This window comes from Chiroxiphia lanceolata, chromosome Z (genome assembly GCF_009829145.1).
Source record: "Chiroxiphia lanceolata isolate bChiLan1 chromosome Z, bChiLan1.pri, whole genome shotgun sequence".
NCBI lineage: Eukaryota > Metazoa > Chordata > Aves > Passeriformes > Pipridae > Chiroxiphia > Chiroxiphia lanceolata.
The window spans coordinates 26,684,506-26,709,039 of record NC_045671.1 but is presented as its reverse complement, the minus strand read 5'-3'; the positions used below and the strand labels follow the sequence as shown (position 1 = coordinate 26,709,039).

General features: G+C 35.9%; 1 protein-coding gene across 50 annotated transcripts in view; it reads left to right on the top strand.

Annotated features, from left to right (window-relative positions):
* Positions 1–24,534, top strand: part of PTPRD (protein tyrosine phosphatase receptor type D) — a 1,166,099-nt gene that overhangs the window by 1,037,306 nt on the left and 104,259 nt on the right. For 18 of the 50 annotated variants that reach the window (XM_032676409.1, XM_032676411.1, XM_032676410.1 and 15 more), the window contains 9 exons: positions 5,156–5,289; positions 7,132–7,276; positions 10,612–10,917; positions 11,940–12,133; positions 14,083–14,109; positions 16,157–16,274; positions 21,202–21,789; positions 22,219–22,319; positions 23,216–23,469. In XM_032676409.1, coding sequence (XP_032532300.1) covers positions 5,156–5,289; positions 7,132–7,276; positions 10,612–10,917; positions 11,940–12,133; positions 14,083–14,109; positions 16,157–16,274; positions 21,202–21,789; positions 22,219–22,319; positions 23,216–23,469 — 1,867 coding nt within the window. The remainder of the gene's footprint in view (positions 1–5,155; positions 5,290–7,131; positions 7,277–10,611; positions 10,918–11,939; positions 12,134–14,082; positions 14,110–16,156; positions 16,275–21,201; positions 21,790–22,218; positions 22,320–23,215; positions 23,470–24,534) is intronic. The other 32 variants (XM_032676453.1, XM_032676441.1, XM_032676425.1 and 29 more) reach the window with 7 other exon arrangements.

Sequence of the window (24,534 nt, the reverse complement as noted above, 5' to 3'; positions counted from 1 at the left end):
TTGCCCTTGTCTTCCAGATTTGCTGTATTGTAAATCTGAATACGATTGTTTTAGTTTAAGTCTCTCAAAATGAAACTGATTCAAAATATTAAAGTGAATTATAAAATGCTATTTAAAAACAGGGGAAATGGATTTAATGGAAAAATAAGAATGGGATACTGATTACATGTGTTTGATTTTTTTTTCCTTTTTTTTTGGTAAACAAATAAGCCTGCCATTATGAATATATAGCTTAACCCATATACTTTGGGGATATCAGAGCATATATACAACAAAATCTTACTGACATCTGTGACTTACAGGCTCTGTTAAATATTCCAAGCTTTCCTCCTTTAAATGTATTCTGATCTTTGGAGAGAAATTATGAAAATTAATAATTTGTTCTTAAAAAGACTGTTCAGAGGAATTTTTGCTTTCCTAGTACAGCAGAGTTTTCTTTTGAAATGCCTGTGAGTGGCTTCTTACCTTGCAGGTCAGCCGAAACTCTGATGATAGTGAAGCAAGTTTTTAATTAAAATATTGACTTGGACCGTGTAGTTTGAGGGGAAGAGAAGGAAGCATTTTTCAGACAACCAGAAATAAAATATTTTTTAAAAAATCATGTTCAGTTTTGATTTTCAGTATTTTACTTAATCAGTTTAAGGCAAAGCCATGTCCTATTGCCCCACAATAGGACAATTAACCAGTTGTTTTCAGCACTGTTTTCTTTACGATAAAAAGACACCATTTTAAGAAGTTCTTTTATCAGAAAAAAGCTGTGGAGCTGAGCCTTTTGAATAAGGCAGGATCAATTCCAAAAGTTATACGTAGGAAAGTCCTTATTCTTGCCTTTTGGGCCAAAGGATTTATTCCCTTGAAGATGGAGTCAGGACTGGACTGTTATTTAGGTGAATTGACTTACCAAATTTTAGACAAAAGAAATATTGATATAACTTTTAGTGTGATACTTCTTGCCCTTTTTTTACTTTTTTAGAAAACAAAAGCTCTGTTGCTCTGCATCCAGTTTAGGGGCTCAGCACATACTTCATCTGTATCCTTCTATATTTGCTTTCTGTGCTTAAAGTGGTCAGAAGTACATATACTCTGAGCAACGTATTTTAACCTGCGTGTACCAGGAAAATTTAGAGTTTTAAACTGTCTGAGTTTGATTTTGCTTTTGTTTCATTTCATTTTGTTTCATTTTATTTCATTTTTACTGTACAAAGAGAGGATAGCTACTGAAGGAATTAAGAGAATCTTGTCTTTGTTCTGAGCTTTCATAGAAAGAGGGGAGAGTGAGAGATGCATAAGGTCTATTGGATAGTGGGTTACTGGAGAAAGAGAGAGAAAAAATATTCAGCGAAATGAATGTACAGCTGTAAGCATATGCTTCTTTAGACAGAAACTTAAAATGTAAAACATACTATTAATTTTAAACCAAGGATTCTCCATGGCTTGGAGACTAAGGATCATTACAGTTATAAAGGGATAATGTTTTGAACGCATGAAAAAGGACAGTAATGAGAAGATTAAGTATCTGACTTGCAGGGCACATAAATGAAACCTTAGCTTAAAACAAAATTAATGTTTCTGGAGTTCTTCTAGTAAAAGAAGATTAGAAAATCAGAGGAAGAGAGTCCATAGCAAGCGGATACTGTTCTGTGTTGTAGCTAGCTAACTGCTTTACCAGACATTCAAGATTTTTGTTACGAACACATGAAGGGGGAAACCTCATGTATCTCAGTTCTAAGAGCTTCTCTGTAGAGTTTCATGCTTCTTTCAGAGAAAGTAGAAGCATAAACTCTTTTTCTCTTTAGGTTTCCTACTGATTGTAAATTCTCTTGGTCAATTTATTGTCCTTTACAAAGCTGATTTCTAATTGAACTGATTGAGTTTTTGTCTAGGTATGGATTTCCCCCTAACAATGTCATAGGGCCCTTTTTAACCTGGAGACTCTTTTCCACTATTACTTGCAAACCCAGCACAGTCCTGGAATGGTTTTCTGGTTACCTCAGCCAGCTGAGGAGCTGTGCAGGAAGCTAAAGTACCCTTCTGATTTGACATCCCATTTTATGATTCTGTTCTGGCACTTTAATCAGGGGTGAACATAGAACCACAAGGAAAATGTCCACCAGTCTGTGTTTGCTTCTGGTTATCCAGCAATAAACATGGACGACTAGGCAAGCAAAAATGTAGAACTTTATATGAAGTTTTGAAAAAAGTCATGGACTTTGTTCTTTGTTTTATTATTGCATTGTAGTCTTTCATTGTGTGTACTACTTAAGATTTGTCATTTTTAGAAGTAAGAAGACTTATTTTGGAGCACAGGGAAGTTAGGGGTTTTAATGTACTTCTGTAGAGCACATTGCCCTGAAAAAAAAACCCCAGACAATCATGAGAGAATGCTTCCTCAGAAACATTCTCTTTAGTGACCTGCCCAAGTTCAGCGCTAATATGGAGTTAGATTTGATGTGTGAAATCAAAAACACTTCAGTAAGAGTATGAAGTCCACTTATGTAGATTTTGAAGTTTCTCTAGGTCTTTTTCTGTTTCTGAAGTAAAGCAGTAGCTTCTGTCAGCTCCAGCTTGGCTTAACTCCTATGTGCCACTGAAGATTTTTTTGAACAGCTGTTGTGTGTTCTGGGCGTAAATCCTAAATAGTTTAAAAGTTATTCTTCCACTTTCTTAACTAGTACTTTTCCTTTGTCTTAAACAATGGATTCCCTACGAGAGTTTATCAGCAATACAAAGTGTTTAGTTGCTGTTATTTTGGCTTTGTTTTCTTTCTTCTCCTTCTTCTCTTATCTGCCTGGAACAATGCAGATTTCTCTGTCACCTCTTTCTTCTGTCAGTGTTTTCAGCATCAGAGTTGCCAAATTACAGTTAAAAAATCTGAGGGGAGACTGGATTTTGCAGCAAGGTATTATTTTGACAAACAGCATTTGGAAAAGCAAATTAGCCATCAACTTGTCTTAAAAAATTATTGAGAATTGCAGACCTAAGACCACAAAGGAGTTTTTTTTTAAAGGAGTACTTGGAGAATGAGGGTCTTAAAACATGCAGAGAGACAGGAAATACCCTTAGTTCTCCATCTGCTGCCATATTTATCATAACAGATGGTACCAGCCTTCATATGAGTCACTTGACTGATCATTTACTATTGCTGCCTGGCTGTGTTCTACAATTCATGTATCCATACATTAAATACAGATCGTAATATCACAAAACAATTCAGGCTGGCAGGATGATCATCTAGGGAGGTCTCAAGCCACAGCCACTGCCCAGAGCAGGCTCAGCTGTGGGGTCAGACTAACTTTCTTAGGGCTTCACCCAGTTGAAGTGTAAAGCCCCCCAAGTCTGGTATGGTCAACTTCCCTGGGTCCTGGCTTTATTGCTGAGCCTCTCAGCAATATTGTCCTGAGCCTCTCATATTTCAGCTTGGGCTGCTACTTTTCACCTGCCACAGCCTGTGAAGAGCCTGGCTGCATTTCTTCCGTTCCTTCCATCAGTGCTAAGAGTACTGTTGAGTGCCTCCAAAACCTTCGCTTCTCCCAGCTAAGACATCCCTAGCCCTGAAGCCTCTCCTTGCAAAATTTTGACAGTATTTCTGTCAAAAATACTTAGTTGATATATACTGTAATTGCTCCCTGTGTTTTGTGATCCTTTGTACTTTGCAGTACTTAGGCAGTGGTCTCTTTTAGACCAGGCATCTTTTAGAAAAACAGCTAATTAGTCTTATCCCTTTTTATTCCTGTAAAAAGAGTTGGTCTCTCATTACTTTCACTCATTAAAAAAAAAAAAAAGGACTGGTGGGGAATTGCAACCTCCACACAGGAGCTTGAATATGCACCTCATGTAGAAAGTTTATCTACCGGTTTAAAGTTAAGATATCAAATCTGTAGCAGCATACACAAGGGCAGTGTTATCCTCAGAGTAATATTCTGTAAAAGTCTGGGGAAGATAAAAATTAAAATACAATTTTTCTTACTGTTTGCTCCATGGAGTTTTTAGGTGTTTCACTGTACAAAAAAGATACATACTTGTAAAGCTGTAGTAGAGTTCTCCCCTGCAAAATGTGACATCATTCTATTTGTCACACTTGGTTCTCAGTGTGTGCTGAGGAGTACTTTTTTTTCCCCTTAAAAAACAACATGCTACAATCACAGTGGTAGTGGATCAAGGGTTGGACTTGATGATCTTGGAGGTCCCTTCCAACCCAATGATTCTATGATTCTATGGTTTTATTCTCAAACAGCTAGAAATGCTGTGGAAAACTGTTTTGTGCCTTATCAACAGCAATATTAACTGAAAGTTAAGTTTTAGAACTTGGGTGTCAAAACTATTTTATACAGTCCAATGATAGAGGTATATTTTACTGTCTTTTCCCAGTCAGCCTTATTATTTGCTTTAGATTTGAAGACATAAATGAGGGTAACATTTGGTCTGTATGATTTCTGTGACCATTACCCAAGATACAACAGAGAACGTTCTTGGCTGGTGCAATCAAAATTGTGTTTTTACTTCTTGCAATTAGAGTGTGTTGTCACTAGAAATTCCATTATATGGGTAAAAGTATCAGTCTTTAAAGTGTAGAAATATGTCACTAGTGAGAACTTAACTGAAGATCTCTTCAGTAGGTTATACCTTCTTCAGATTACAAAAGCATTCAATACGTAGGTGACTCAAAGAGCAGGATGTGTTTACTGTCTTTTATTTATTAGCTGAGCAAGTAACTTTTATATTTGGAAATGCATGTAATGGTTTTAACAGTTTATTCTAGACTATTCCAAACAATCATATGTTCTACTAGCTTTTCCCCATACACATACAAATATATAGATGTATATATTCGCATTTTCACATGTGGGTTATTAGATCACTTGTATTTATCACCAGGCATCTCTTCAATTGCTTTTCAGTTTTGTGTGCATTATTTATACTATGAAACATTTATTTGAAACCATTGATAATTTTTTAACATATGAATTAAATGTATCAGTATTCTTTTTCTATGCTCAGATTAATTTACTTCATAGTACCGTAAATCAATTTGTTTAAGTTTAGTAAGTTAAATAAAGTAATATTGTGTGAAATATTCAGATAGTAGTTTAAAAGGTTCAAAAGTGTTGAATTAGCCAAATAAATAATAGGCAACACTACTCAACTTTTTCTTTAGTGCCGGGTCAACCACTGAACTTCAAAGCAGAACCTGAGTCTGAAACGAGCATATTGCTTTCCTGGACACCTCCACGCTCTGATACCATTTCCAGCTATGAACTGGTTTACAAAGATGGGGAACATGGGGAGGAGGTAAGTGGCAATTGTACATCTTTTAAATAATCTTTAGTGAGTCAGACATGAAATGCTGCAGTGGTTTAAATTTCATGTATTAGTAAGTTTCTTTAGTACAAATGCCTTGATGTTTTAGACTTCGTTAAACCCAAGGGTTAGTCTAGGGACAGATTGAAAGTGTGTAAACAGCTGAAAATGCTGTTGATGGTTACCAGCCAGTGGAATTTTGCTGTAGACATCAATGAGTCCTTCACAGAAGTTCCATCCAGTTTCAGACATTGATTATGTCTCCAAGCCTGTTCCTCTACACAGGTTTGGAACCAAAAGTGTCTGGGGACATGTTATGGACCTTTAAGCTTTTTTTTTGACTTGTACTTGAATGTTGCAGTCTATTTTCAGCCTTAGATAATTTTTGTTTCTCTATGCCATCAGGTAAGAGAATTATCAAGCCTTTTCAATCTTTCAGTAATAACTGGGAATAAAACATGGTTTTTTTTCTAAAAATGAAAACCTGCTATGGACTTCTGTACCATTATTTCATAAATAATTTTCAGTTTGAGGGCCTTTGTTGTGTTTGTACTATAAACTTCAGAGTAATTTTCTGATAGGAAAAATGTGATATTACCAGGTGTCCCAGATGAAATAAAGAAGCCAGGAGTGTCAGAAGGCAGCAGGAGACTGTCAGTCTTATTGGTTTGTTCTGCATCATGTGCTCATTGCTAATGCTTCAGCTAAGCTTACATTTATGACAGCTTCACACATACGCTGTGAATACATAATCTTATTTAGTGGAAGGGGGCCAGAACCATACTTCACCTCCAAGTAGGATGCAGGCCTCTTCTTAATAAGTTACTCTTTGGCCAATTTTGCTTCTTAATAATTTGAAGAAAAAATCTAACTACGTGGTTAAACTCAAGATTACTTACACTATAAAATTCTGTAGTTCACTGTTGTTCATGTGGTATTGCCTGTGATGCCTTAAGCCCCTAAGGGTTTTTTATTTTTCTAATACTTGTAAGCCTTGTAAGTTTTATAGGTAGTGGAAGTAGACTCTAAAAGCAGCAACCCTCCCTCCCTTGTCCCTTGTCCCTTTCCCTCTAACACCCTTAGTTTACACATTCCTTAACCCTCGTACCCCATTCTATGCTCCCTATATCACCCCTACTCCGGAATCCAGTAGGAATGTTTAGTCTTTTGTCAAGGCAAGGTTTAGATTGTTGGCAGAACAGCATATCAGGGCCTGAACAACAAAATGAAGTCAAGCATTAGGTAACTATGTACCCTTTGTGCTCTGATGATGGTGAAGGTGATGAAGTAGGTGGTCCCAAAATGCACCCCAGACCCATTTTCAGGGGGTGGACCCGGGGCGGTCCAGAGTAAAGGCCACAGGGTGGACACATCTGGGATTGGATGGATGGTATTATAAAATGTAACCTCTCGGGCACGGCCTGTGCGCGTCGTGTAACATCTTTAGCCTTGACAAAATAAACCCTTTCTTATCTCACCCCTAATTAACTGCTCCGAGAGATTTCTTTTCAGCACATAAATCCCACGGCAACACCTGAAAAGCCTCTTATGCTTTGTACACAGCTATTTGTTCCTCAAACAGTCAAGTGGTGTTTCTGTCTCTGAGTTCCACCTTTTAAACTGTTGACTTTAAAAAATACTGTTCCTTTTACGTGTTTGTCAAATTAATGTTTTAATTTTTGGTTTGGTTTAGTTTGGTTCTGATTTATTTTCCTGAATTTAAGTTTTTCTCAATGGGGTTATCAGAGTATGAAAGCATTTCCTGTATAGGCAACATATAGAATTCAGAGTCTCTGAATACTAATCAAGACATCCTCTTATGCTTACCTTTAGCAACGAGTTTCCACTGAACCTACTACATCTTATCGTCTGCAAGGTTTAAGACCAAACAGCCTGTACTTATTCCGTCTAGCTGCACGTTCTCCTCAAGGCCTGGGTGCTTCAACAGCAGAAATCTCAGCGAGAACCATGCAGTCAAGTAGGTGTCTTTCCTTGCAAACTTTATTCTCTTGTGTTGTATTTCTTGAAGAGATTAATCTCATTAGTCCAGAGAGGCATCAATAAAGGCAAAATACAGCATTCATGCTGCTTAATACAGCAAAAGAATGCTTAAAATGTATATTTTTGAGGTGTATTGTGATCAACTTAATATGAGTGGCTTTTACATAGTTTCAAAAAACGACCTCTGTAAACCAGTGTCTAAGGAGGCAATATATATGTTCTAATAAGGTAAATGTTGTATAATGCAATAGGTGTGCATTAATAACAGTCCTTCACCCATAAAATTCCACCCGTCTGTGTATTTCCTGTAATACTAGGTTGTTTCTGCAGCATCTCCCTGAAGTACAAAAATCTGTAGAGTGGGTCATGTTGAACATTTGAGACTGTACCAAAAATTTCTTAACAACTCTTCTGTAGTAGCTAATAATCCCAATTTTGTTAAATTTTCTTAATCTGGGCTTTTTACAGTGTTCAGTCATTTTACACCAGTAGAAAAATAGTTTCCTCACTGGTGCTTATGGAAACAGTGTCATGAAACTTATCACATTTGCCCGCAAATGAGAGGTAAAAATTTGTCAGAGATTTATATATACACCTTAAAATATTTAAATTAAGACTTAACTAAAACAATCAGATATTTAGCAATGATGTCCATAAGTGTTATTTTTGCCTGATAGATTATGCTTTTCTGACAGTTTGCCCATTATAATGGGTCATTTTAAAACTTAGTGCAATTCTATTTGTATTTGTTTTAAATTAAATGCCCTGGTTTTAAAGTAATATTATTCAAAACAGAAAATTCAATTTCTCAATTGGCATGAGTCTTTTTAATTTTCAATCATGGCAGATGTGATTACACAATCATTCCTTGGTAGCGTTATTTATTAATAGCAGTTAGTGTGACTGGAGACACAGTGCTACACGCTTTAACCAAAACTAAATGTGTTTCTGAAGCACTTCTAAAGCATTTGGAATAAGCATAAAAGACAGCTATATAACAAGGCTAGTTTTAGAGATAGTGGCAAGGCACTTTTTCATTTTAATAATCCAGAATCAATAATTTTATTAAGAAAAAGGTATTTATTTATTCTGGGAGTCATTTCAACTATTTAGAATGCTCATTCTGTTATATTGAGCAAAGATTGCTTAGGCTGTGCATACAAAGTAAACATCTAGGAGCCAAGGCTTGCATGTTCCATGAATAAGGATATTGCCAGTTTTCCTTTCTTGAATATAGGAACACATTATATTTTTCTCAGCCTTCCGTCTTCAGATAGTAGGGAGATCCAGTTGATTTCAGTGGTCAGACCCAAGTTATTTGCTGAAAATATTACAACCTTTTGTTTGCAAAAAATGTTTATTTTAAGAAAAAAATATATACATTAATAAAACTGGTTACACAAGTAGCCTTCAAATTATCCTTTCTTACATAAGTGCCATATATTTGCATTTTAAGAGTATAATGAATTAAAAATTAATAAGTTTATTAGCAATATTCACCAGAATATGCTATTGCCTTTCATCTTGGTATCAGAGGAAGATGCTGCAGGGATTTATTTCTTTTTTGTCAGACCCTTAAGGGACATTTTACAAGTATTTTACTTCCTGCACAAGATAATGGTAGAAGGAGATTCGCATGTTTTGAGTACTTGATTACTGAATTAGTGTATATAAAAACAATCCCAAATGTGATAAATCTGTTCCCCCATCCACCTCCTCTAGGTAGTTGAAATACTGGTACATTCCCTCATACTTTCCCTTCAGAAGAGCAGTGTACCATACTGAGTAAAAAGCCATTGATCGCTGTGGAAAGAGCTGTAGGGAACTGAAAGCTACATGTGTAAATGCAGGAGATCACAGCAGTCCTAGGCCTTGTCTGTTGTTTTAGTTTTGTTTCATGTACCTAATATAAATATAAATATCCATTTGTTTCTTTTTTCCCTTAAAAATGGGGAAGAAAACTGGAGGGAGGGGGGAGACAGGGGAAATAAAGGTCTAACACAATAAAATTTATGTTTTCCTTACAAGAGAGAAGGCAGAAATAGGAAAGGAATCTGCATCTGCTGCTTCTGCAAGTGACTTTGAGCTATGGCTCATTTTTTTTGGCGCTCTGAATGATCTGTTAGCGAGCACAGATTTTGCTAAGTCAAAGTGCATTGAAGCCCATAAATGCATACCTAACTTTCAGTACTTGATTTGCCTCACTGAAAGCAGTGAAATAACATACATGCTTAAATGTCCTGGAGCTTGGAAATGGTAAATATACTAACATATTCCTTCAAAAAAAAGGCAGTAAAGGTGAGCAGTTCTGCTCCGGAAGGTTGGTGCTGGTGACAAGAGATGAAACAAAGTCAGAAACTCTCACCATTCTGATGTGCTGATCTTGTAAACTCTCTTTGTAAAATGAATACTGCTATACCTGCTTTCTTGATGCCTTGTTTGGGGTAGATTTTTTTTTCTGTAGAAGTAATTTACATTACTGGTAGGATTAACTCTTTGCTAGCAAAGGTGTCTCCAAGAGGAGTTAAAAAAATAAAACTGACAGCTGATCTAGGGTAAGTACAAGTTACAGTCAGAATCAACAAGCCTGTCACTTTTTCCTGGTAGGTAAATCTTTGACTAAAACTTTCTTCATCTTCTGTGGACTGCATGCTCCTATTATGTTGGGTGCAATAAATGTTTCATTAAATGCTTTATATTTAAATGTAATTTATGGTTGACTTGTGTCAGGCAGACTCTATTATTTAAAAAAAATAATTTGTTTAGGAGAGTGGAAAGGCTGCAAAAATGGCAATCTGTGGAGCAATTTCTAGCAATTACTGCAAGTTTTTAGGAGTTCTGTTAAAAGAGATTTTTTTTCTCAAGGAAAGTAAAGCCACTTGAAGGGGATATGTCCAAATTTGTAAGTAAATACGTGTCACATGTCATTTAAAATATTATAGCTTGCACTAATTGCAGTGATTATAAGGATAGATCAGTAGTCATAAAAGTGTTACATTTTTGTTTATTTCAAGAAGAATTTTAATTACAGGTAGGTAATATTATTTTGAGGCTTCATTTTCATATATTTCCCCCACACCCTTTTTCACCATTTAGTTGGTCTCTTCATTTTCAGTTTCCTCATGTTAATAAGCCAAGGTGCATGTGATTATCTGATGTTTTGCTTTTTTAAGTTTCTACTTTTCCTTTTGTTTCTTTATTATTTTCATTTGAGTGTCCTTTATTTATTTTTATTTTTTTTCTTTTGTTCATTTTTTTCAATCACTCCTATCCTTCCACTCAAATCCTCCTTTAACCCACTACTGAAATTAGAGCCATCAGCTCCTCCTCAAGACATTAGTTGCACAAGCCCCAGCTCCACTAGCATTTTGGTAAGTTGGAAACCTCCACCTGTGGAAAAACAGAACGGCATTATCACTGAATACTCCATCAAGTACATTGGGATTGATGGAGAAGATGTCAAGCCCCACGAAATTTTGGGAATTTCCTCGGACAGTACCCAGTACCTTTTGGAACAGCTGGAAAAATGGACTGAGTACCGGATATCTGTGACTGCTCACACTGATGTTGGACCTGGCCCAGAGAGCTTAGCAGTATTGATTCGGACAGATGAAGATGGTATGTTGCCTCCACTACATCAGTTTGCACCTCTATGACTCTCTGTCGATCTGCTGTCTTTTGTGTAGGCTAAACAGTAATTTTTTTCTGCTCCTCTCTTTTTACCATATATAATCAGATATTATCGCCCTGTGAGCTTTTTAATCAAAGACTTGTCCTTTCTACACCATTTTTATATTTGATATTTTTGTAATTTTTTATCAGAAAGCACTGTTTTTGTGAGTGACATGAATTTGCTGCTCCTTTTTGCACATACATATCCTTCTTGCTCCTCCTTGAACATGAAAATAATTCTCAGAAAAAAAACTTTCTGCCTTTTCCTTGATTTTACCATCACTGTTATTTTTAAACGCTTATGTCTATAAACTTTTTTTCAGGTTTTGTTTTTTTGGTTTTTTGTTGGGGTTTTTTAACTGCTTTCTTCTTCCATATTGTGCTTTTTGATTTGCTTTTTGGGGGGGGTTGTTTTTTTTTTTTTGTTGGATTTTTTTTTTTTTTTAGTTTTGTTTTTTGATCTGGAAAACTGATGCTCCACACATTTTCTTTTCTTCCATTCTTGAAAGTGACAGAAGACAGCCTTGTTATCAACCTTCTTTTTATACTACTGAGGAAAAAAAATCAAAACAAAACAAAACATAGAACTTGGCGAACAAAAACAAGAGAAACTTTTTTTGAAATCTTTTGTGGTTTTGTTGCTGTTATTGTAGTATTATTATTTCAATGATTAAAATATCTCTTTGTACTATAATGCTTTGAATCTCAAAGCATCTTCCTTGGCTTTTGTACATTTTTACATGTTTTTCTATTTCTCTAATACTCCTTTTTCTTCCATTTTTTGCATCAGTCATGTTTTTTGATCTTTTCACTGAAAGGTAGAGCAGATTGGTTGAGCAGTTTCATTTGTTGAATGATTTGTATTCTTCAAAGAAAACATAGTGAGTCTGCCCTTTTTTAAGAAAAAGAAAAAACCATGGGTGGGAGAGGTGCCTGTAATTCTCTTCTGTCCAATGATGTTGTTCCAGTTCCTAGTGGTCCTCCTCGCAAAGTCGAGGTAGAGGCTGTCAACTCTACTGCTGTTAAAGTGTCATGGCGCTCGCCTGTGCCCAATAAGCAGCATGGTCAGATCCGAGGATACCAGGTCCACTATGTAAGGATGGAAAATGGAGAGCCAAAGGGTCAACCCATGCTGAAGGACATCATGCTGGCTGATGCGCAGGTAATTCGAGCCCTTTATGTTCTTTTCTAGGTCACAGTGAAGACATTTAATGTACCAGAGAGCTATCCAGAACTACCTTTTGTTGTTTGTGTGTGTTTTTTTTCCTTTCTGTTTATCAGCCTACCTGCTAACATTTTTTGTTTCTATTTTAAAAACGTTTTTTAGAACACTTACATTTAAAGGTTCTTGGGCCAAACCTAGACACCTTTTTCTCTATTGGTCTACAACTAAATGCAAAGATGTGTCATTCTTATGGTCCCCCTAAACCTAGAGACTGATGGACACCCTATACCTATTCTCTGAAGTTTTAAAGCATCAGGGTGGTCTGACCCAGGTCACATTCAGTGTAGCAAATTGTGCACAGCCTGTTCCCCACATCTGCTATTGCACTGTTTCAGTAGAGAGCCTAAAATCATTAGAAGCCTGTGTTAACCCATTATTACAGTGTTTCTGTGATTAGCTTGTATGCACCTCACCGCACATTTCACAAGAAATGAATTTTCTTAATACAACTGTATAAAACCACTGAGGTATTTATATTTTTTGTTATTCATATCATAACTGTAATAAAATTAGGAGCTTAGTTGAAATAGGCATGCGGTTATTTATATTGCAAAATTTTCCGTGTTTTAGAAATTATGAGATGATGAGATTATGAGGTGATGAAAACATCAAGTTTAAAAAGCTTCTCAAACTAGGATTTTACTAAGTGATGCAAGTGTTCTGTAAAACTTAAGATTCCCAAAGCTTCTGGTACTGGAGGAGTCATCCTACATTGAAACTGTTATCAAGTACACACCTCTCACTCCTAGCCCATGGTTTATGACTGGATTGACTGGAAATGAAATTATCAACCTAAATTAAAGAGTTAAATCTGCTTCTTAAGTATTTTATGTGAGTAAATATAGGGAGGTTTTGCTTTTTTTTTTCCTCCCAGTCTTAGTTCTAAATTTCAGTTCTGCAGAGACTTTTTTTGAGAATAGGTCTCCTACACCTGCATTTTACTGATGACCCTATTCTCAAAGTACTGTCTCTGTGTCTGGACATCTTTGTTGCAGTTTTACCTCGCAGTACTTATTTAATTATTTTGCAAAACATGGTGTTCTTGCAGCTTAAATTCAGTGGAGAGAAAGATGAAAGTGGTTCAGGAAGTGGGAAGGGAAAGGGAAAAGGGAGAGGCGATGGAAAAGGCCATGCTAGTGTTAGTGTGCTTTGGTTCTCCCCCTCCTTGCACAAATTTTTACTTTCATCCTCTCTGAGTTTAAACAGTTTTAAATACTAGCAAGTTAGTAACTGGAGACTAGGTGAGATATTTGAGCCCAAATATTATAAAGGCAAAAGTTGTATTTCTTCTTTTGTCAAGTTTAGCTTTGACCTGCCTGTTTGCCATTGTTCCATGCTGGATAGTCAACTACCTTCTCTTCCTGCCACTCCTTCCTGCCTATCATACTTCTGTGATGCAGGTCATCAGGGCTTGTGCAGACGTGAAGACCCTGAGGTTAAAGTATCAGTGTGATTAGTTTTCAGGACTTAAAAATCCTACTAGTAATTTAAATAATGAGTTGCATTAATTTAGTAAACTGAAGCATATAGCCTGGTAACTTGGTTAACTAATCCAAGGTAACCTTTAATCCTACCTTGGTAACTTTTAATACAAACTGTTATAAAATAAATCTTTGTGGTACAAGAGGATTCATTACTTCTTTCATTTGTCAAGGAAAGAGAAGTAGCTGATTTTTAGGGAAAGCAGAAACAGAATTAAAAATGTCCAGCCTGATTTCATTAACCAAATTCCATGTAATTCTACACAATTAATTAAAACTGTAAACAATTTTTTGAGACATCTTTGATATTTATTTTACTATTAAGAAGAAAACTTTATCTCAACCAGGCTACAAATCTCCTTATTTCTTTTGTTTTTCCCTTCAACTTCCTTTACTCTAAATCAGTGGGAATATGATGATACTACTGAACATGTAAGTAGTTTTTGACTGGGCAGAAAAACATTGTGGGTTCGGTTTGGGATTTTCTTTTTATTGCTTGTTTGCTTGTAGCATCGTTCTAATTTTTTGGGGCTTTTTTGGGGTATTTTTTTGTATTTGGTTTTGGTTTGGGTTTTTTTGTCATTGCACAAACGCATGCTCCTAACTTCAAAGGTTTTCTTTTATGACACTTTTTTGGGTTATTTTTTTTCTTTTCCCAGGGAGAGAGGGTTACTGTTGCTTGCTTATTCTGAGGTTTAGCATGATGCCAAAATGTACAGCACTGGTTTGTGTTTCCATCTTTTTGATGGCTGTCACTAAGTTTGCCTCACAGTTTCTTGTTTGTAAGGTGTTAGAAAAATAAAACAAAAGTGGTTCAGAGTTGCATACCAATCCTTGTATTTTTCTGTATTCATTTTAAGGTTAACAGTTTTTTTGTGTAACTGAAATTTAAAGTCAGTTGTGCTTTCTTTTGGTTAAAATAAATGTGTGCTATCAGAAAAGCCACATGCCATGCACTGTTTATGCCTGAGTAATAAGGTTTGCTGTATCCAAGACACACTTTTAAACATGCAGTCATATCTCTTACACCATGAAGAACTGGTTGTTTTAGGTGAGGCTAATATCTTCCTCACTGCTTTGGTTTTGTGAGTTTGGGGGGTTTTATGCCTTTTAGTTTAATTCTGATAATATCAGGTGCAATTTCCTTATGAAAGATGTGAAGTTCATCTTACTGATTTTGGTCTTAATGGTCAATTCAATTCTGAAATAGAGTCTAAGGAGCGGATTTTTTTGATAGTAATTTTTTGTTGGAGCTACTTTGCCCATTCATTCTAATCATTACCTTGTTTATTCTATATTGCTAATAACTGATTGTAAATACAATGTTGAATTCTAATCACATGTTTAGTAAGCTCATACCCACTGTCTTGAGAAATTCATATACTAGGAATAGTCTAACCCATAATTTTTATATTAACTTTTCATAGCTATTGCATCTGAGGGGTGTGTGATTGTACATTTGCTATTTATTCTCGGTGCGCAAATACACCATCTCTCTGGCAGTATTGAAATTTAGTGTAAATTCATTCAGGCCTCTGGAAATGCAAAGGAATAGTCCAGTGCTTACAGGCTAGAAGTTGGGAACTTAAAGCCAGTCAGCTGTCTTCAAATACTGTCCCTTTATATTTGCATATAAAATTTTTTTGTATAATGCATGTCAAGACTTAGTCCTCTTATTGCCCTTATAGCATGACATAAGTTTAGTGCATTCCTGTTGGTTCACCCTTCACCATCTTCTGTGTGCATATATGTACGTGTGTGCACACATGTGAAAAGGATCCCCCCCCTGCTGTGATATACTTGCAGTTCGATCTTGTTGCTGTTCATTTGTACTAGAAGAACTACTTCTATTGTAGCTGCTGTTGGTTGTTTGAGGGCCATCAGATGTATCCTCTGAACAGATTTTTAATGCTGTTCTAGGTAGTTCCTTTAGAGCTGAAGAGGGAGTTGTTTCTGAAGTCCTTTGAGATATTTAAAGGCATAGTCCAACCAGTGACATAGGGTGCACTGGTTGGCTTCCTTGTTCAGCTAAACCATCATTACTGACAGTGTGTGGATGTAAATGCAACACTTTTCTTACTAGACATTTTAGAACTATATCACTGATATCTTGTGAATGACTAAGTGAAACTGAGTTTCTCATATCTACATATGCATGCATTTCACAATGTCAGTAGTATGGCTTATGCAAGATATTTCTGAAGACTTTATTCACTGTTCACACCACTAAGCCTTTGGCCTTTTTCTTTAAACTACCTGAGGCATACTATTTGGATGTGTGCTGTCTTTTATTGCTCAAGTGAGTGACACGTTTTGCATTATGAAGTATTTCACAAGAACAGCAAATGCTTGCTATCACTGCCAGTACCTCAAATATATACATGTTATGTGTAATATAGAGGGGGGCTCTGAAAGATTCCATACTGTCTTGGCGAATAATCTGTTTTTAATTCATTTTTCTTGTTCTGTTTCATCTTAGGAAATGATAATTTCTGGGCTTCATCCTGAAACTACATACTCTTTCACTGTGACAGCCTATACAACGAAAGGTGATGGAGCACGCAGCAAGCCCAAACTCGTATCTACTACTGGTGCAGGTAATACTTATATACACATTAATCTCTAAGTGAATCCTTTGACTTTTTCTGCTAGTGTTTTGCTCCTATTATTTGGGAGTCTCCTGTTGTGTGAGAAGTGTTTCTAGGGCATAGCATTTTCTGTTTCAGGATTTGGCCCTTCATTATTTAGGTAAAAACAGAACCCCCTTTATCCCTCTCAGTTCAAGATGGGCCACTTTATAGTTTTTAGTAACTCTTCCATTATGATTGGTGTCTTCTTGGAGAGGAAAAAATAGAAATTCAGAGCTGAGAAGGATATTTGAAAAATTTGTGAGGGTCTTTCCTGATCTTCATGAGAGCAGCAATGCTGCTGACTGTCAGTGAAAACATTGAAAGAACCTATCTCCTTGACAGTCACAACTTATCTCAGAAGAATGTGATTATAAAGCAGAGAACTGGAAAACAAAATGAAAGTTGATCCTGTAAAACCCCGAAACCCATATTGATTGATGGGTAATTTAAGGCACAAACTGAGGCAAAATACACCCTGCCACTGTGTTCAGTCTGCATTTGATCACAAGTGGTACTAGATGGTGGATATCTGACTGCATAATCAGTTCAGCAGTTAGCACTGGGATGAACTAAATTGCTTTTAGATGAGGAACAATGTTATTTTTTTTTAACTTAAAGTTAAATGCTTCCAGTTGATGCCATCACAGCTTTAGTGTGGTGTTCACCTACAATTGTTCCAGTCTGTAGGTATGAAGATTTTAGGTATGTAGGTAATATTCATTTTAGGGGGTTTGTAGTGCAGCCATTAAGGATATTCCATAACAATGACATGTAGCTCCATTACAAGCTCTCTTAATAACAAGGTATTGTTTATGCTAATAGATAAAGTCCAAAAGGCATATGTATTTGTATTTATAGTGACTGACTCCATTTTTAAAACCATCACTGAATGTAGAACACATCTTGTATTAATATGAAAAACATGTATATCTTTGTCTCATTAGCTTCCTGGGAAAAATCTCAGTCCTGATGGCTAGATATATAATACAGTTTCATTTCAAATTTTAGAATACCTTGTAGTCATTGTTCTTGGCTAATGCTGAAACTTACCCTCTAATTTCTTATCTTTCCTGGATTCTCATAGTCTGGGTAAAAAAAATTATATATACTTCTTGCTTGCATTTGAACTTGATTTAAGAACAAGGCACTTAATCCATTATTCTTTTTTAGAGTTGGTTCCCAATTTAAATAAACACAATTATATAAATTATAATTTGATTAGTTTCTAGACATAAACATAGGATATGCAAACATGCTTGCAAAATTTAATGCTTCACTGCATTTAATCCTCATTGACTATGCATGTTTCACTCTTCCAAGATCCCTGATGCTTCTACTTTAAAAAGATGGAACAAATCCCATATCCCATAAAAACCTGAGTGACTGAAGAGCAGTAGAGAATCAGAGGCATGTCTGTAAATGTAATACATATTACACTGTTCTGGCTGTTTGCTTAACCCTTTGGAAAAGTGATGTTTGTTCTTCGTATGTAGGATAACAGCTAGATACCGTTTTGCTGCTTTGTATATGCCAGATTGTATGGACATCTATTCACTGAGTGGTACAGCTTGCTGTGGTTGAGCTCTTTTTGCAAGGAAAATTCATATGCAGATTTTTGAAAAAGGAGACATTAAATATAGTTAGTACCAAGAGTTTCTTGCTCACTGTCTTTCTATGAGAATACTTCACACAAGTGAAGGAATGATGCATTAATACCAAGTGATTGTAGGTCCTTCTGTTCTCTTTGAGTTTGCATTTGATTTCATTTTTTCTGAAAAGGGGCTATTCAAATACAACAATAAAGCACATACAAGGTCTGACTGTCTAGTCTAACTTTTAAAGTTTGAAGTCAGATGTATTAGAATGACTGAGATTGTATCCATAGGAGATATGAAAAGATAATAGATGTCTAAACATTTACTGGAGAAGCTTGTGATCTGTATGCTATTCAGATAATAAGTAACTATTTAGCTGTGTCCAGTTAGTGATAGAAAAGCTTAATTTACATTTTTAGACAGGAAAAATTCACCAAATATAAGTAAGCCTACAGTACAGTAACTCAGTTATTAGTAAAGTCACTGAATGTTGTTACTATTTTCGCTTCAAAGTGTATTTTTTCTTATATTCAATTTCCTTTTCTTGTTATTAAAATCAGATGGAAGAAAAAATGTTACTGAACATTTCTAAATCAAAGTACTTGAAAATTTTAAATTACTTGGGGCAAAAGTTAAAAAATATGTGATTAATAAGACCTTGATAAAAATGAAGACTTCCTAGGCAGTGATATCATACAATTTTTATGAAGTTTTTAATCAGACCTTTAATTTCTGAGTCACAGTAGTTGAAGAATCTAAGTACAATAGTTTGTCCATTATTTGGCATTTGCTCTTATGCTGTACAGCAGTCTTGAAATCCAGATTTCAACTAAAAGGAGAAAGTTTATGTTGAGGCAGTGGTGTACTTTATAGCAGCTAACAGAAACAAATTACTTCAGGTAATTTGGCAAAGGCAGCTTGTATGAGCTGCTGCTAGCAATGGCATGCCATTGCAATGGTAATGTCTGTGGCAAAGGGGTATGTGTGGGATGTCTTGCTGTGTAGTATTGGAAGAGGATTTCACTAGGTCAGAGAATTAATTTTTTTATGGACAATCTCTCTTCTTTTAGGCTCAAGGAAAATTTAGGCTATTATCTGAAGTTTCTAGATAGATCTGTTTCATTACACAAACATATATAGGACTGCACAGAATCCTGCTGTTCATTCTAAAAGACTGTAATATTCACAAGTGATCATACTGAAAGTAAATGTCAACTGAAAGCTGTCTGGAAATAAAAAGAAATTTATCCACTTTGCAACATCAGATAGGATCTATGATAAAAAAAAAAAGTGACTATTATTATTTACCATCTTAGTCATGTGGTATTTTATTGGATAAGTAAGGTTTATTAGTTCCTCATTCTGATCAAGAGCAAGTATTAATTTCTTTATTCTCTGTAGTTACCACAAAGGTTAAAAAGCAGTTCTAATTATGACACCTGCCACAAGAAAAAAAGGCAATTTATCACAAAAATAATTTAGTAATACCTTCAAACAGTCTCTCCTCTAGAAGGCTGAAGGAGTTTTTATTCTTTTTGTGTGAACTCTTCTTTCCTGTGCTACATTAGTGTCAATAGTAGTTATAATGCAGTGAAAAATATGGCCTGCAAAAGACCTTCAGAGCCTTTTATTTGTTTCATAATGGCTTGTAATTATCAATGAGGAAAATTCAGAACTAATCAGATAGATATTCTTTACACACCAGAAAGTGTGGGAAAAAATTCATAAGATTCCTGGGAATAATGCTGCCAAATGAACTAGAGATTTAAAATTAAGGTTATTTGGAAAATTTATATAAAACCTATCTATAATTCTTATGAAATTAGAAGCAGTGTCATGATTTATGACAGATGTAATGAGAAAGGAGCTTACTAAATGCAGAATTTTCTTCAAGGCATGCCATTCTTCCAGCCGTATTCCTGATTCATTATGGAGTGGTAGTCAGAACTTCTGACAATAACAATCTGATTTGCTGGGTGCCTAAGAACTGAAGATGAGTAATAAAATCTATTGAAGTGTTTAAAAACAGGAACCAGAGCTCACAGTGCAGCAGTTACATTCATGTGGGAAGGCTTCAGATGCGGATGAAGCTAATTAGTCTTCATTGAAGACTTATGTTATCAGTGTCCTACCACTCCCAAAGTTATTCTAGTCTCTTGACCTGTCAGGCATTGGTACACAATGAGTACCAAATTTCTAAATAGTTATGGGTGTGTTTCAAACAAGTCATTGTAATAGAAACAGACTATGTTGAAATAAAAATATTAATGAAAATATAAATGAATTGTATATAAATGGATATGAATAAATTAAAATTAATTACTCAATTAAATAGGAACAGTAAATGGAACAACTGATATTGAGACTCCAAAAATGTACACTGTATAAGCTGTGTAATGGGATTTCTGTCTCTATTAGGACTAAGTCGATCCTCTAGACTGAATGTCCTTGTCACACTTGCAGTCTGAACTTCTCTGAAAGACAAATCAGCAGTTTGGACCAGTGGGTCCCAATTAAGAATGTGGCGTGCAGGTTAAGAAGAGCTACCAGTTTAGTCTTCTTCGGAAGAAATCCAGTTCATGTGCACCAAGACCATGCTGGAAAATAAATCATACATGATAAGCCAGGACAATCAAAAAATTAAATGTCAAACTGTGCTACCTCTTCAAGCTGAAACAGCCTATGCTGGAGGTGATTTTCATATGGAAAGTAGGGTTCTATCATATGTAGTAATGATTCTTGAGAAGAAGGTTGTTCTGACTTCCCTTCTACCACATTTTAACAATCAATATTAAAAATTATGTTAGATATATATTAAAAATTATGTTAGATATATCTAGAAACCTGTAATTTCTTCATTATTATTATTGCTACTATTATTATAATTATTTATTTCCCTATTTATAGGAAATACCTTGGATTAAATTAATGAAAACTTATGACAAGGGACTTTTTTTTCAAGAAAGGATTTGTGACTGAGACAGAACCACTCATAAGAAGTCTGCTTGAAGTTTTACTTCTTGATTTGTGTTCCTAGGTCCTGTGTCTCTGCATGTTCACTGTATTTAGAAATAATGGTAAGGGAAGAAGACAAAAAATCAGTAAACACCTCCACTGTTGCAGTTCATTATACTATATGACTTAACAGTGTGGGAGGCAGACGTTCTTTCTTCCATAAGACAGTGGAGCTAAGAGTGAGGAAAGAGAAAATGTATCCCTGTTCTTGCTAAAACTAGCCTCAGGAATTGTACATGAAATTTTGTTTCTATTTATCATCTTTAAATAACATTGTGCTACAGTTCCAGGCAAACCTCGACTTGTGATTAGCCACACGCAGATGAACACGGCTCTAATTCAGTGGCATCCTCCTGTGGAAACTTTTGGCCCGCTGCAGGGTTATCGCCTGAAGTTTGGTCGGAAAGATGTGGATACATATACAACCATGGAGTTCTCGGAGAAGGAAGATCACTTCACGGCCACAGACATTCACAAAGGAGCTTCTTATGTCTTCAGGCTGTCAGCTAGAAATAAAGTGGGCTTTGGGGAGGAGATGGTTAAAGAGATTTCTGTTCCTGAAGAGGTGCCCAGTGGATTTCCCCAAAATCTCCACTCGGAAAGCTCTACTTCTACATCAGTTCAATTAACTTGGCAGATGCCACTCTTGGCAGAGAGAAATGGCATTATCACCAAATATACCATCTTGTACAGAGATATCAATGTTGCTTACCAGCCAGTTGAACTCCCTGTTGTTCCTGCTGATACCACTATGACACTTTCTGGCTTAAAACCAGATACCACATATGATGTAAAAGTACGTGCCCACACAAGCAAAGGGCCTGGTCCATATAGTCCAAGTGTCCAGTTCAGGACACTACCCGTGGATCAAGGTAGGATTTGTCTGCTTATGGCGTTGACCTTTAAAGGAGTATCGGTCTTTGGATATCAATGGTTTTGAAGGTATAAATAAAACTGACCAGCCCATTCATAAAAATAGGTTCATCAAACACAAAAGGTAAAGTATGTAAATCTTAATATGTTTTGGATGCCTTAGAATTCAATTGTCCCTTGCCAAGAAAGTTCTGGCTAGCATCTCCACAATTTTTTCAGGTAAGGAAAATGTGCGTATTGGGTTGTCACTAAATAAGAGTGAGAGTGAGTTTAAATATGATCTTTAAATATGAACAGACAGGTAGGAGAATTGAATCCTTGTTTGGTTTTGACCTAAATGGAAAGCTAATAGTCCCAGGTAGCAGTGGAAATATGGCAAGATCTAAACACCAAGATGTTGTTTATATACATTGTTTCTTTTTTTCCAGCAGTGTTTGCAAAAAATTTTCATGTTAAAGCAGTAATGAAGACTTCTGTTTTGCTGTCCTGGGAAATTCCAGAAAACTACAATTCAGCCTTGCCTTTCAAAGTAAGTTACTTTCCATTTGTACAAGAGAAAATAACAGAAACTAGAGGATGTCTTTCACCTGATTAAGTAGCTTACTGAACGTGGAGATTTTTCTTGGTGTCAGTTTGGCTCTGTTTAAGATTGCATACTAATCAGCAGTGCTACTGTTAAATTTAGTCATACGGCAACATGACTTTTCCACTACTGTGGCACTATTTCCAAGTCAGGCTCATACTGGTTAATATGCATGATGAGGACACCTTGCTAATTTGTAGTTCATTGCTAAAATATTTTAAAGAAAACAGTGAAAGAAAATAATAATTTTCTTCCTTTTTTTTTTAATCTATATTGACTGCAATTGAATACCATTTTGGTTTTTCCCTCCTCACATTTACAACACCACATTTTGGCTTTACAACTCTTTTATTCCACTGACTATAGCATTAGCCAGATACAGGGACTTAGTGTAACATGCAGTCTGCCTGGAATTTGATCTGTATCATTCTTAATGTCTGTGTCATCTCAGGCATTGGCAAGTGCAGAACAGTATTTTATGAACTAAATTGCAAAAACCTTTCCAAATAAGGACTGTGAATGAAAAAGTCAAGGTATCTTTAAAAAGAATGCCTTGCTATAAATTCTGGGTTCAAGCAGAGCTACTTATTTTGAAAAAGTGAAGTTGGATTTTAGGAGTGCTTTACATTGCTCTAGATTAATGTAGTTCTTTTTTTTTTTTCCCCAAAAGTGAGAAGTTTAATTGCCATAGTGAATTCAGTACTATTTTAGAACCTAAAATACCCTTTTTTAACTTTCATTTTAAATTTATAGCTAGGTCCATTCCTGAATTCAGTGTGACAGCATCATTTGCCTTGTCTTAGTAATGAAAACCACCTTCAATTTAATGTGTATTAACTTAGATCCTTTATGATGATGGGAAAATGGAGGTTGATGGACGTGCTACTCAAAAGCTGATCACTAACTTGAAGCCAGAGACATCATACTCATTTGTGCTGACAAACAGAGGAAATAGTGCTGGGGGTCTTCAGCACAGAGTGACAGCAAAAACTGCACCAGATGTGCTTCGCACCAAGCCAGTTTTCATCGGAAAGACCAACTTAGATGGCATGATAACTGTGGAACTTCCAGAAGTACCCTCAAATGAGAATATAAAGTGAGTGAATGAATTAAGTACCATTGTTTTTATTTCCAGAAAAATGATTATTCTGACTCTTCGTGGTAGACCAAGGCTTTATTCTTCATAATGCTACAGAGAGTACAGTACTCTACAGGAGTATACGAACTAATGCTGTGATAATATTTGATGATAGTAAATTTGGAGGTGCTATTGACTCTCTCAAGGGACAAGAGGCCTTCCGGAGGGATATAGGTAGATTGAGCACTGGGCAATCAGCAATGGCATGAAATTTAGCAAGAGCAAATTCCACATTCTTGTTGTAAAGGTTCTTGAGTGTATCCAGCAGAGGGAAACAAAGGTGGAAGGACTGGATACCATGTCATGTGAGGAACTGCTAAGGACTGACTTAAGGCTTGTCTAGTTTGTAGAAAAGAAGACTGAGGGCTCACCTCCTTGCTTCCTGAGGAGGAAAAGTGGAGAGAGAGCTGCTAATCAATTATGGGATCCATTTATAGGACATGAGCCTCAGAGCTGCATATCAGGGGAGGTTCAGATGTCATTAGGAAGCAATTCTTTCCTTGAGAGGGTTTTCAAACACTAGAATAGGCTTCCTACTGAGGTGATTAATGTCTCAGGCATGTCAGTATTTAAGAGGTATTTGGGCAATGCCCTTAATAATTTTTTTTAACTTTTGGTCAGCCCTGAAGTGGTCAGGTAGTAGGACTAGGCAATCATTGTAGGTCACTTCCAGCTAGAAGTATTCTCTATGTTTGTTACATAGCTGGGTATGTAAGACCTGTATGGAGAATGTAGATTTTTCTCAGAGTACTTTTGTGTTTCATCACTGACTGCTAAATGAGGTATGCAGAAAACAACCTATATTGAGCAATATATCCTTTCAGAAAGAATGAATAACCCATGAATGAGTACCCTGTTGTAGATACTTGAAGTACTCAGACTCAATCATTCCAGAATGACTCCATTATGTGGAGTTTTAAAGACTTGTTGATGCACTTATATTAATTCAGATTAATTAATTCTGAAGTTTTTTATCAAGAGAAAAATGCCAGGTCCTCTCCAATGGTCTCAGAAAGAAAACCG